A 14323-nucleotide genomic window follows, 5' to 3' on the forward strand; every position below is an offset into this window, starting at 1 on the left:
GCTTTCGACACAGGAGTGAATAAGGAAGATGATGATATGAAAACATCTTTCTCTTATCCTCTTTTTCTTTTTTTGGTCAACACTAGGAATTCACTGCTGTGCGTTAACTTTTTCAGATAAGGAGAGAGAGACACACAAAGAGAAAGACACTACAGTACCCAAGCTTCCCCCAGTGTTGTGGGAACTGAATTTAAACTTGGGTTATTCTCATGATAAAGCAGGTGCCTTCCCAGGTGAGTTATCTTGCCAGTTCACTTTTCAGAGCCTTTACAGAAGATTTTATTTTACATGTCATTTCTTGGGGCCCTTGTAAGCTTTGATCTACTGGTGATCTATTCTCTTGTTCTTTCCTTCAAATCCCTTTCCTCTTTGGCTCCTTCCCCTAAGCCATCAATCAAATTTCTCTTACCTTAAACAAAACAAAAGAACAAAAACTCTTTATATATATATATATATATATATATATATATATATATATATATATATATATATTATTGGAATAGAGACAGAGAGAAATTATAGGGGGTGGATAGAGAAGAAAGACGGAGAGAGACACCTGCAGCACTGTTTCATTATTTGAAAAGCTTTCCCCCTGCAGGTAGGGACCCAGGACTTGAACCCAGGTCCTTGTGCACTATAATGTGTGTGCTTAATCAGGTATACTACCACCTGGCCCCTACACACAAAAAGTCTTCATTCCTTTGGTCAATTCCAGGTGATCCCATCATCTGGAGCCCTAGTCACAGAATCCTAATATGTGGGATTTATTATAGACTTCTAATAGATCCCTCTGTCCACTGTCACTGGTTGCATCCATTAGGAATACCATCAAAAGTCCTCTATGGGCCTCTCCAGCATTTTGCTCTCACTATAAAGTAGCAATGATAGGGACTGCCCTACTCTCTGAAGGGGAGATGGGTCATTCTACACTGCCACTAGAGGAAGGAACACTGGTCCTGAAATGAGTGCAGCCAAGAATGTTCCCAGCTATGACCATGAACTAACTGCGAGCTCAGACTGATATTAAATGTGAATATAAATGGGCACTGGGTCAGACTGATGGGGTAAACAGTTCACTGTATTTATGTGCTTTCTTCAAGTTTGATAGCTACTCTCTGAAGTAATCCAGCTTTCTAGCCCTGTTCTCAACTCTGGCACCATCTTCTCAGACAATATTTTTAGGTCACTTGCATGTCAGCTATCAAGCTCAAGCAAAAAATACTAAAGTCAAGCTTCTATTCACCCTAAGATCCCTATTCTCATCTGGTCTATTGCAACTTTCTGGTTCCTGTTTATTAAACACTTTGTCCTGCTTTATATCTTGCTTCCTTTTAGCCACCAAGTTGCAGTTGCTTCTATAATTCCATCCTGACCTCCCTGGGCAGAAGACCTCATCAATATGACCCTGGGACTTCACCTCTCCAGAGGCCTACTCCACCAGGGAAAGACAGAAACAGGATGGGGGTATGGACTGACCTGCCAACAACCATATCTAGTGGAGAAGCAATTACAATAGCCAGAACTCCCACCTTCTGCACCCCATAAAGAATTTTGGTCCATGCTCCCAGAGGGGGAGAAATATTAGGGGAAGACTGAGAGCATGTATTGACCAGTCAACACCCATGTTCAGTGGGGAAGCAATTACAGAAGTGAGACTTCTACCTTCTGCATCCCACAATGACCCTGGGTCCATACTCCCAGAGGGATAAAGAATAGGAAAGCTATCAGGGGAGGGATGGGATACGGAATTCTGGTGGTGGGAACTGTGTGGAGTTGTACCCCTCTTATCCTATGGTTTTGTTAATGTCTCCTTTTTAAAATAAATTTTAAAAAATAAAATAAAATAAGAAATATCAGGAGAAGATTATGAGAGGGCTCTGAAGTTCAATTCCATCAGACCTGGAGAGAGAAGAGGAAAAAAAAAGAAAGGACATTCAGTAGTAACAGGTGTAGGTGTGACTTAGAAAGGAAAAGAAGGCAGGACCATAGGAAAAAATGGGCAAACATATGTAAATATAGATAGTTATGGAAATAATAGTCAACCCATTATCTGTGACCTTGGGAGAAATGCTGCAGTTTTCAATGGAGGGAATGGGGCCACAGAACTTTGGTGGTGGAAACTGTGGAATTATACCCCTGTTATTTTATAGTTTTGTAAATTGATATTAAATCACGAATAAAAATTTTAAAAAAACCCAACGCTTCATTCCTGTGCGCCTCTCATCAACCTTTTTTAAAACCTTTTTTTAAACCTTTATTTATTTATTCCTTTTTGTTGCCATTGTTGTTGTTTCTTTAAATATTTATTTATTTATTCCCTTTTGTTGCCCTTGTTGTAGATATTATTATTGTTGTTGCTGATGTCGTCATTGTTGGATAGGACAGAGAGAAATGGAGATGGGGAGACAGAGAGGGGGAGAGAAAGACAGACACCTGCAGACCTGCTTGTGAAGTGACTCCCCTACAGGTGGGGAGCCAAAGTTCTTGAATCAGGATCCTTCCACCGGTCCTTGTGCTTTGTACCATGTGTGCTTAACCAGCTGCGCTACCGCCTGAATCCCTCTAGTCAACTTCTATCTTCTCGGCTTTTTTCCTGAAGAGTCACCTGACCTCTAGGGATAAACTCTTGCACAAGATAAACTCATATCATTACTACTACATAATCACTCCAAAGTGGAAATAATTCAACTACCCCTGCAAAGTAAAACAGATAAATTGGGAGCTGGGAAGATAGCCTAACATATTAAAACATAAGATTTACATGTCTGACACCAAGAGGTCCCAGGTTCAATCCCCAGAACCACTACAAACCAGATCTGAGTGAAAAGTTATAAGTTGTAGGAGTCTGGTGGTAGCACAGTGGGCTAAGTGCATGTGGTGCAAAGCACAAGGACCAGCATAAGGATCCTGGTTCAAGCACCCAGCTTCCCACCTGCACAAGCGGTGAAGCAGGTCTGTAGGTGTCTATCTTTCTCTCCCCCTCTGTCTTCCCCTCTTCTCTCCATTTCTCTCTGTCCTATCCAACAACGACAACATCAATAACAACATAACCACAACAATAAAATAATAACAATAACCACAATAATAAAACAAAGGCAACAAAAGGGAGTAAATAAGTAAATGTTAAGAAAATCTTTAAAATAAAAAAAATTGATGTTGTGTCATAGAGAGGGAAAAGTATGCATCAGTGAAAAAAAAAACATAGCACATAACCCAACATGAATGAATCTTAACACTATTGGGTGAAACAGCACGTCACAGAAAATCATAAACCCTATCATTCAGTTAAAGGTCAAAACCTTGCAAAACAATAAGCCTGGGGTTGCACAGTGGTAGAGCTCCGGATGTTCAAGCAGGAGACCCCCAAGCCCAAAGCCCCCACCCTCTGCAGATACCAAAGTATCTGGTACTTCTGGTCCCTCTCTGCTCCATCTCATGAAATAAATAAAATACGTGATAAAATGTGTAAATGCACAGTGGTAGATAAAATGCACAGTGGTAGAGCTCCGGATGTTCAAGCAGGAGACCCCCAAGCCCAAAGCCCCCACCCTCTGCAGATACCAAAGTATCTGGTACCTCTGGTCCCTCTCTGCTCCATCTCATGAAATAAATAAAATACATGATAAAATGTGTAAAACAAACAAGCTGTGCAATTATAACTAAAACTGGAAATTATGAATACAGGCTTCAGAGAAGTGGCTACTTGGAGCTAGGAAAAAAGTAGGGTAAGGCATGGTCAAGCATGTATGTGGGTAGGGTGACTTCAAAAATACTGACAATGGAGAGACTTCCGGAGGCGGGGCCACGAGCAGAAGCAGATCTGTTTCCCTCCCCTCCTCTCCTCTCCCAGATCAACTAGGAATACCAAAGAAGACCACCTGGGACCAAAACAAGACAGGACTAGAACGACTACAGGAACCCCCAAATCACCGGTGAGTGCAAACACGTGTGGCTGGTGACAGAGAGGAGCCTAGGGAGAGACTAAGTGGCTGGTAACAGTCCGGCAGTTTATCAGTTGAGACACCACCTCCAGTCTGTTCCACCAGAAAGGGGACAGCTGAAGGGAGGAGAGGACTCCCCGGAGACTCACCAAGTGCAACTCTGAGTCTCCATTGCTACTGCCCTCAGAATCTGGAGCAGCAGCAGGGAGGGACACTGGGGGACAGAGATCCAACCAGGAAACTCAGGAGAAGACCTATACCTCAGTGGCATAGCTGTGGGGCTGTGAAAGTCTCTTTGCATAACCACTGGACTATCTCTGCCACAACCTGCCTTATCTCTTGGTCAGGAGTCAGTGATTAAGCTAAGAAGCCTACTTATAGTTTAGAAGCCCTCAGGCTCCCATACCCTACAGAGAAGAAAAAAAAAAAAGAGGCTTTTAAATCACTGAGCTCCAACTCAGGGATTAAAAGACTATTGAAACAACTGTTAACTTCCACCACTATGAACGCTTTAATTATTTTACTTAGACACAAGTCAATCCAGGAAATAGTGATCAGTAATTTGAAAAGTACTGAGAGGGAACTTATAACAATATATAAAATGGGTAAACCAACAAGAAAAAATATTGAAAATAAATAAACCAAGACAACAGTCCAGCTAAAAACCCCCCAAAGGGTGAGGCACAAAATAACGAGTTCAACATCCAATCATTAGCTAAGGAAATAATCACAGGAGTGAGTAAAGAGTTTGAAAGAATTGTAATCAGAAATACAGGAACAACAAATGAGACTCTGGAAGAAAACACTATCTCAAGGTTATTAGAGAGCTGAAAGCTGAAATAGCTGAGCTAAGAACACAACTAGCTGAACAAGCTAAAACAGTATCAGAACAGGGTAACAAAATAGATGAACTCTAGAAAACAGTAGAGGGCAGAAAAATAGAATCAATGAGGCTGAAGACAGAATTAGCAAGATTGAGGACGAATTAGAGACAACTAAAAAAGAAGTAAGAGATCTCAAAAAGAGATTGAGAGATGCTGAAAACAACAACACAGATCTATGGGATGACTTCAAAAGAAACAATATATGCATTATTGGCTTACCAGAGGAAGAAAGAGAGGGAGAGGAAGAAAGCATTCTTTAGGCCATAATAGCTGAAAACTTCTCTAGTCTAGACAACATCAAAGACATAAAAATTCAAGAAGCCCAGAGGGTCCCAAACAGAACTAACCCAGACTTAAAGACACCAAGACACATCATATTTAGAATGGAAAGGAATAAGGATAAAGAAAGGATCCTGAAGGCTGCAAGAGAAAAACAAAGAGTCACCTACAGAGGAAAACCCATAAGATTAGCAGCAGATTTCTCCACACTAACACTACAGGCCAGAAGAGAATGGCAAGATATCTATCGAGTGCTCAATGAGAAAGGCTTTCAACCAAGAATACTGTATCCTGCTAGACTGTCATTCAGACTAGATGGAGGAATCAAAACCTTCTCAGACAAGCAACAGTCGAAGGAATCAACTATCACCAAGCCTGCCCTGAAAGAAATTCTGAAAGGTCTTCTATAAATAGTCAGACCATCATTAATAGGACATATATATCAGAACGCTCTAAAACTCTACAAGAATGGTGTTAAAATATCTTCAATCTTTGATATCAATAAATGTCAATGGCCTGAATTCACTTATTTAAAGACACAGAGTAGGAAGATGGATCAGAAAATACAACCCAACAATATGCTGTCTACAGGAAACCCACCTAACTCAGTAAGACAAACACAGACTTAAAGTGAAAGGATGGAAAACTATCATACAAGCCAATGGCCCACAAAAAAGGGCAGGAACAGCTATTCTCATATCTGACATGACAGACTTTAAAATAGATAAGATTAAAAAAGATAGGAATGGACACTACTTAATGCTCAGAGGAACAGTCAATCAAGAGGACTTAACAATTATTAACATCTATGCACCCAATGAGAAGCCATCTAAATACATCAGCTTCTACTTAAAGAGCTACAGCAATATATTAACAGCAACACAGTCACAGTAGGGGACTTCAACACCCCACTCTCTCAACTTGACAGATCATCCAGGCAGAAAATCAATAAAGACACAAGGGAGCTAAATGAAGAGATAAACTAGAACTATTGGACATTTTCAGAGTCGTTCATCCCAAGAAACTGGAATACACATTTTACTCAAATCCACATGGGTCATTCTCAAGGACCATATTGTTAGGCCACAAACACAGCATCAGCAAATTCAAGAGCATTGAAATCATCCCAAGCATCTTCTCAGACCACAGTGGAAATAAACTAACACTTAACAATCAACAAAAGATTAGTAATAGTCCCAAAATGTGGAAGCTCAACAATACACTTCTTAACAACCTCTGGGTCAAAGAGGAAATAAAGGAAGAAATCAAAATGTTTCAAGACTTCAATGAAAATGAAGACATAAGCTATCAAAATATTTGGGACACAGCTAAGGCAGTACTGAGAGGGAAGTTCATAGCCATACAAGCACACATTAGGAAACAAGAAAAAGCACAAATAAACAGCCTGATTGCACATCTTAAAGACCTAGAAGAAGAACAACAAAGGAACCCTAAAGCAACGAGAAGGACAGAAATCACTAAAGTTAGGGCAGAAATCAATAACACTGAGAATAAGAAAACCATACAAAAGATCAACGAAAGTAAATGTTGGTTCTATGAAAGAGTAAACAAAATCGACAAACCTTTAGCCAGACTCACAAAACAAAAAAGGGAGAAGACCCAAATAAATTGGATAGTAAATGAAAGAGGAGATATCACAACAGACACCACAGAAATTCAATATATCATGTGAGGCTTCTATGAACAACTATATGCCACCAAGCTAGAGAACCTGGAAGAAATGGACGATTTCCTAGATACCTACCAACTTCCAAAACTAAGTAAAGAGGAAGTGGATAACATGAACAGGCCCATCACAGCTAATGAAATTGAAACAGTTATCAAAAATCTTCCCAAAAATAAAAGTCCTGGACCAGATGGTTTTACAAATGAATTCTACAAAATCTTCAAAGAAGAACTAATACCTCTACTTTTAAAAGTCTTCCAGAAGATTGAAGACACTGGAATACTCCCTGCCAGCTTCTATGAAGCTAACATCACTCTGATACAAAAAAACAGACAGGGACACAACCAAAAAAGAAAACTACAGACCAATATCTGTGATGAACACAGATGCTAAAACACTGAACAAAATTCTAGCCAACCGGATACAGCACTATATTAAAAAGATTGTTCATCATGACCAAGTGGGGTTTATCCCAGGCATGCAAGGTTGGTTTAATATGCATAAATCAATCAATGTGATCCACCACATCAACAAAAGCAAGACCAAAAACCACATGGTCATATCAATAGATGCAGAGAAAGCCTTTGACAAATACAACATCCCTATATAATCAAAACACTACAAAAAATGGGAATAGATGGAAAATTCCTGAAGATAGTGGAGTCTATATATAGCAAACCTACAGCCAACATCATAGTCAATGGAGAAAAACTGAAAGCATTTCCACTCAGATCAGGTACTAGACAGAGCTGCCCACTATCATTATTACTATTCAACATAGTGTTGGAAGTTCTTGCCATAGCAATCAGGCAGGAGCAAGGAATTAAAGGATACAGATTGGAAGAGAAGAAGTCAAACTCTCCCTATTTGCAGATGACATGATAGTATATACAGAAAAACTTAAGGAATCCAGCAAGAAGCTTTTGGAAATCATCAGGCAATACAGTAATGTGTCAGGCTACAAAATTAACATTCAAAAGTCAGTGGCATTACTCTATGCAAACAGTAAGCTAGAAGAAACTGAAATCCAGAAATCAATTCCTTTTACTATAGCAACTAAAACAATAAAATATCTAGGAGTAAATCTAACCAAAGAAGTGAAAGACTTCTATACTGAAAATTATGAGTCACTTCTCAAGGAAACTGAAAAAGACACAAAGAAGTGGAAAGATATTCCATGTTCATGGGTTGGAAGAATTAACATCATCAAAATGAATATACTACCCAGAGCCATCTACAAATTTAATACTATCCCCATCAAGATCCCAAGTACATTTTTTAGGAGAATAGAACAAATGCTACAAATGTTTATCTGGAACCAGAAAAGACCTAGAATTGCCAAAACAATCTTGAGAAAAAAGAACAGAACTGGAGGCATCACACTCCCAGATCTCAAATTGTATTATAGGGCATTGTCATCAAAACTGCTTGGTACTGGAACATGAATAGACACACTGACCAGTGGAATAGAATTGAGAGCCCAGAAGTGAGCCCCCACACCTATGGACATCTAATTTTTGACAAAGGTGCTCAGACATTAAATGGGGAAAGCAGAGTCTCTTCAACAAATGATGTTGGAAACAATGGGTTGAAACATGCAGAAGAATGAAACTGAACCACTGTATTTCACCAAATACAAAAGTAAATTCCAAGTGGATCAAGGACTTGGATGTTAGACCACAAACTATCAGATACTTAGACTAAGGCAAGTATAAATCTATGGGACTACATAACATTAAAAAGCTTCTTCACAGCAAAAGAAACCACTACCCAAACCAAGAGACCCCTCACAGAATGGGAGAAGATCTTACATGCCATATATCAGACAAGAGTTTAATAGCCAACATATATAAAGAGCTTGCCAAACTCAACAACAAGATAACAAATAACCCCATCCAAAAATGGGGGGAGGACATGGACAGAATATTCACCACAGAAGAGATCCAAAAGGCTGAGAAACACATGAAAAAATGCTCCAAGCCTCTGATTGTCAGAGAAATGCAAATAAAGACAACAACAAGATACCATTTCACTCCTGTTAGAATGTCATACATCAGAAAAGGTTAACAGCAGCAAATGCTGGAGAGGGTGTGGGGTCAAAGGAACCCTCCTACACTGCTGGTGGGAATGTCAATTGGTCCAGCCTATGTGTAGAACAGTCTGGAGAACTCTCAGAAGGCTAGAAATGGACCTACCCTATGACCCTGCAATTCCTCTCCTGGGAATTTCCTAAGTAAATATCCTAAGGAACCCAACACATCCATCCAAAAAGATCTGTGTACACATACGTTCTTGGCAGCACAATTTGTAATAGCCAAAAAAGACCAAGAACATTGTCAGTATTTTTTTTTTCTTTTTCTGTAACCAGAACACTGTTCAATTTTGGTTTATAGTGGTGCAGGGGATTGAACCTGGGACTTTGGAGCCTCAGGCATCAGACTCTGTTTCCATAACCATTATGCTATCTACCCTCTGCCATTGTCAGTTTTTTTTTTTAATTATTATTGGGAAATTAATGTTTTACATTTAACAGTAAGTACAATAGTTTGTACATGCATAAAATTCCCCAGATTCCCATATAACAATACAACCCCCAGTAGGTCCTCTGAATCCTTCTTGACCTGTCTATCTTTCTCTCCACTTCTCTGTCTTCCCCTCCTCTCTCCATTTCTCTCTGTCCTACCAACAACAATGACAGCAATAACAACAACAATAATAATAACATCAACGATAAACAACAAGGGGAATAAAAGGGAAAAAGAGCTGTGGATTCGTAGTGCAGACACCGAGCCCCAGCAATAACCCTGGAGGTAAGAAAAAAAGAAAGGAAGGAAGGGAGGGAGGAAGGAAGGAAGGAAGGAAGGAAGGAAGGAAGGGCAAAGGAAAGCTGGCAGGAAAACCTTGTGCTCATCTGCAATGGTCACAGAAACAAGGCTATACTCTCACTATAAGTGAAGGCTAAAGGGAGGGCACTATGCCGGCTGCATCATGTGTTCCTAAAGGTAACAAGGCAAAGAAAACAGTGGCAGCCAGCAGTTACCTCTCGGGCAGCAACAGAAAGGAGGGTGCTCATGACCGTCAGTACTTCAGTGATGCTCAAGTCAGCCAGATCACCTTTCTCAGGTAAACGCAGAAGACCTCCCGGATCCTTATCACTAAAAGGACACAAAATCATGACACAATGCTTCAGGAGATTTTCGTACTTTCTACCTTAAAATGCTCCAAGGAATGATCTACCATAATATTTCAGTGTCACTTCTACGGGAATGATGAGTTTGGGTCAGAAAAAAGGCGATGGTCCGGGAGTCGGGTGGTAGAGCAGTGGGTTAAGCGCAGGTGGCGCAAAACACAAGGACCGGCATAAGGATCCCGGTTTGAGCCCCTGGCTCCCCACCTGCAGGGGAGTCGCTTCACAAGCGGTGAAGCAGGTCTGCAGGTGTCTGTCTTTCTCTCCCCTTCTCTGTCTTCCCCTCCTCTTTCTATTTCTCTCTGCCCTATCCAACAACAACAATAACAACAAAAACAATAATAACTACAACAATAAAAACAAGGGCAACAAAAAGGAATAAATAAATATTAAAAAATATATATATATATTTTTTTTTAAAAAAAAAGGTGATAGTCCTAGGTGGCTGTACCACTATCTACCCTCAAGTCTTAGGTAAGTATAGGCCATAAATCCCTCAGCCCTTAGAAGAGGTTTCAAAGAACAAATCTCATAAATAAATCACCTTCCAGACCAACAGGAAACAGGCCTAACTTCAAGCTGATTAATTTGACAATCCAGGTTAATGATTTCCTATATCTTATGTATTCTTCATATGACAGCCCTGGTCCTTTCATTATTCTTGACATTCAATTCTGAATACATTTTACAGAGTCCTCTGAGTCTGCACTAGGTTTGAAATGTAACTTGTATTATTAGTTTTCTCCCTTCTTCAAGAGCCTATCTCTCCAAAATTGCAACCTAGAGAGTCACTAGTTTTGTTGGTAATCAGAATATATACACATTTTGGCTAATGGACAATTCTGTGATTATACAGGTGAATTTTAATGTAGCTGAGTTTTTAGGAGCACAGAACCCCAAATTCCAAAACTGAAATATTCAGAGATCATCAATGGGTTCAATTCTAAATTATGACTGGAACTTGGATAAAGTTCTTAACAAGATTATTGTTCTGTTGTTATTTTAGTCACTTCTGTGATTAGTGAAATCTTATTCTAGAAAATGGCTGAGCAGAAGGAGAACTTAGTTACTGTAATAGTACATAAAAGAAGGGGATAACTAAAGAAAATAACTAAAAATCTGAAATATTTATCAAATGAAAATAATTAGTAAACTTACCTAAAATATGTGCACAGTGATCGGAAAGTGAGCTGTAAGGACTGCTTATGTTCCTGGTCAGTGATATTCTTCTAAAAAAAAAAAAGAGAGAGAGAGAAACTAGACATTTAGAAATGTATTCCATGTTCCAGAGACAAGAGCAACATGAAATGTCACCACCCACTATTCCCAAACTTGAAGATGGCCAAGATTAGCAGACTCCCTCACAGCACGCAGTGAAGACCTGGCTTAGTGCTAAGAGGATGCAGACTCACCATATATATGCAAATGTTTAAGAAGATTAATGTTTTTCGTTACTGAGTATGCCATCAAAAGAGGAAAGAGCAGAGACAAAGTGCTTTTCTTGTGAGCTTTCTGCTTGTTTTTAAACAGGATCTAAGTTCTCGATAGAAGCAAGGACAGCCTACAGTGGCAGTTATATGAACCACAGCCCTGAATGAAGCTACTGGGCTGCTTATATATTGAACTACTACTGCTATGCAAGGCACTAAGGGGGGTTTTCAGAAAATTTAAGACCAAGGCCTCTGCCTGGCACAGGAGAATGGGACAAATTAAGAGATGGCTACAAATGACAGCAGTACTATTTAATTTATTCACATGAGAAAAAGAAAGAACCCTTACTACTAATGTCAGAAGACATGGGCAAAGGAAAAGTGGCTGTAATAACACACACACACACACACACACACACACACACACACACACACACACACACACACACACACAATCATTCAAGAAATATTATGTCCTCTTTCTATTTTCCTGTGTAGGACACACATTAACAAATAAATCATTTGCTCAGCTGCCTGATAAAAGTTTCCAAAAAATAAGCAGAACAGAGTCCTGCCCAGAGTCTAGTGATCCTGTCAGACAGTATAATTCACTCCTAAAACCATATATACAGTCTTATAAACCAGTATTACCTCAGTGAAGGAAAAAGAAAAGGTCGTAATGCACAATGTGGTAAATGATCCTTCAAGTTGATATGCAAATTTTGCAGACTGCAAAGACCCTTCTTCTCTGAGGCCTTCCTAATGACTTGGCCTCCACCTCAATCACTTACCCTCAGCTCAGAGTGTCCTCTAATACCTACTTGCACATAGAACAATTTTTGCTTGAGGCAGATGTCATTGTCTGAAAGCAGTTCTTTGACACTAGACACGACAGAGTACGTTTACTACATTTGCCAACTGCTGCATATAGATATGCCACTTTTAAAATGTTGCATATACTGGGAAACCAACTGGAATCACTTTGCCCAGTCTCCCATGTTGTGACCCCTCACTCCAAGATGCAAGCAACAGAAATCTTTTCTGCCAAGATCTTTTCTTTGAATGTTTTAACCCAACTATTTCTTATATAATAGATGTTTGACTGTCTTCAAAGTTGTGAGCAATAGAATATACTTCATATCATCTTTTCTCTTGTACTCTACTTGCACATTTTACTGTGGTGGGGAAAATATACAACTAATTTTCACACTTGAGATTGTAGTTATTGGTAAATTTAACTACTATTCTTAATTATTTCATCAAGGTGTTAGATGTTGTTCCTTATATAAATCAGTCTTCCAGCAAATAAAAATAATTTAGTGCATTAAAAAATAAAATGTTCTATCAGGTGGTTAAGTACATGTAGTACCACGCATAAGGACCCAGGTTCGAGTCCCCGCTCTCCACCTGCAGGGGGGTGCTTCACAAGCAGTGAAGCATATATGCAGGTATCTACCTTTCCACTTCCCTCTCTATCTCCTTTCCCCTCTCAATTTCTCTCTATCCTATCAAGTATAATTGAAAGGGAAACGGGGGGGTAATAATGGGAGTGGTACTGAGCCCTAGAGACAATCCTGGTCGCAATAAAAATAAATAAATAAAATGCTCTATCTACTTTATAAGATTCTTATTACTCATTCTACTAACTGCTTATCTATACAAGCAGACAAACCATAATCATATCATTTATAAAAACTTATTTGTTTTATTCTTTCGAATTGCTATTTAAAAAAATTTTTTTTTAAGGTCAGGAGGTAGATCACCCCACAGAACTCACATTTTACCAAGTGTGAGGATGTGGGTTCAAGCTCACATGAGAACACCATATAAGACACCAGGGGAGCTTCATGAGTGGTGGAGTGGTACTGTGGTGTCCCTCTCTTTCTTTGAAAGTAAAAGGGAAAAGCAAGCATCTATCAGTATCAGTGGGATCAGAGGCACAAAGCTTCAACAGGCTAAGTAAACAAATAAAATTTCTGTTTTATAGCATTGACTTGTCCTATAGCATTGACTAGGCCCTTCAATACAATATAAAAGAAAAGCAGTGATACTAAGTTACATCCCTGTTTTTTTGTCCTCATTTTGAAAGGAATGCTTCTGAAAGTGACCCACCGTTACTGATCACTTGCAGGTTTTGGATGCATGCTTTCCTCTAGACTAAAGGAGTTCCCTTTTATTTCAAATGCACTAATGGTTTTGTCATTTTGATCTCATCAGAAAGTTAATTTTGCTAATTTTTCCTGTGTTTACTGACATGATTTTGTTCTGATTTAAAGTCGTGTACTGCTTCAGTATATTTCAATCAGTGACAGACAGCATGCATGATGGTGGTCCCAACAGACCTCAGCATATAGCTTTGGTATGTAGTATGCCATACAACCTACATTTGTGTAACTACAGTCTATGCTTGCACCGTAATGAAACTGCCTACGAAAACATCCTCAGAATGTATCTCCATTGTTAGACAACACATAGCTGTACTAACATTAGATCATCTTGTGCTGCTAGGCTAATTCTTTTTTTTTTTTTTTTAATTTTTTAAATATTTATTTATTTTCCCTTTTGTCGTCCTTTTTTATTGTTGTAGCTATTATTGTTATTACTGATGTTGTTGTTGTTAGAAAGGACAGAGAAATGGAGAGAGGAGGGGAAGACAGAGAGGGAGAGAGAAAGATAGTGGACACCTGCAGACCTGTTTCACCACTTGTGAAGTGACTCCCCTGCAGGTGGGGAGCCAGGGGCTTAAACCGAGATCCTTCTGTCAGTCCTTGCACTTCGTGCCACGTGTGCTTAACCCGCTATGCTACCACCCCAACTCCTGATAGGCTAATTCTAACTCCGTCAAAATTTTGTTCACATTATTCTAGACTGGGTCACAACCGTCTAGTTGGAACTTTTCCTATTTAAAGTATGAT

General features: G+C 39.3%; 1 protein-coding gene and 1 long non-coding RNA gene across 4 annotated transcripts in view; one reads left to right on the plus strand and one right to left on the minus strand.

Moving 5' to 3' along the window:
- Positions 1-14323, plus strand: part of LOC132542034 (uncharacterized) — a 460964-nt gene that overhangs the window by 312255 nt on the left and 134386 nt on the right. The gene's annotated exons all lie outside the window — the stretch shown is intronic.
- The window catches only part of ZZEF1 (zinc finger ZZ-type and EF-hand domain containing 1), a 142859-nt gene that overhangs the window by 80785 nt on the left and 47751 nt on the right, over positions 1-14323 (minus strand). For all 3 annotated transcript variants that reach the window (XM_016187808.2, XM_060204167.1, XM_060204166.1), the window contains 2 exons: positions 11137-11207; positions 9832-9946 (listed from right to left, as the gene is read on the minus strand). In XM_016187808.2, the coding sequence (XP_016043294.1) occupies positions 9832-9946; positions 11137-11207 (186 nt within the window). The remainder of the gene's footprint in view (positions 1-9831; positions 9947-11136; positions 11208-14323) is intronic.

The sequence above is a fragment of the Erinaceus europaeus genome, chromosome 12 (assembly GCF_950295315.1).
Source record: "Erinaceus europaeus chromosome 12, mEriEur2.1, whole genome shotgun sequence".
In the NCBI taxonomy this organism is placed as follows: domain Eukaryota; kingdom Metazoa; phylum Chordata; class Mammalia; order Eulipotyphla; family Erinaceidae; genus Erinaceus; species Erinaceus europaeus.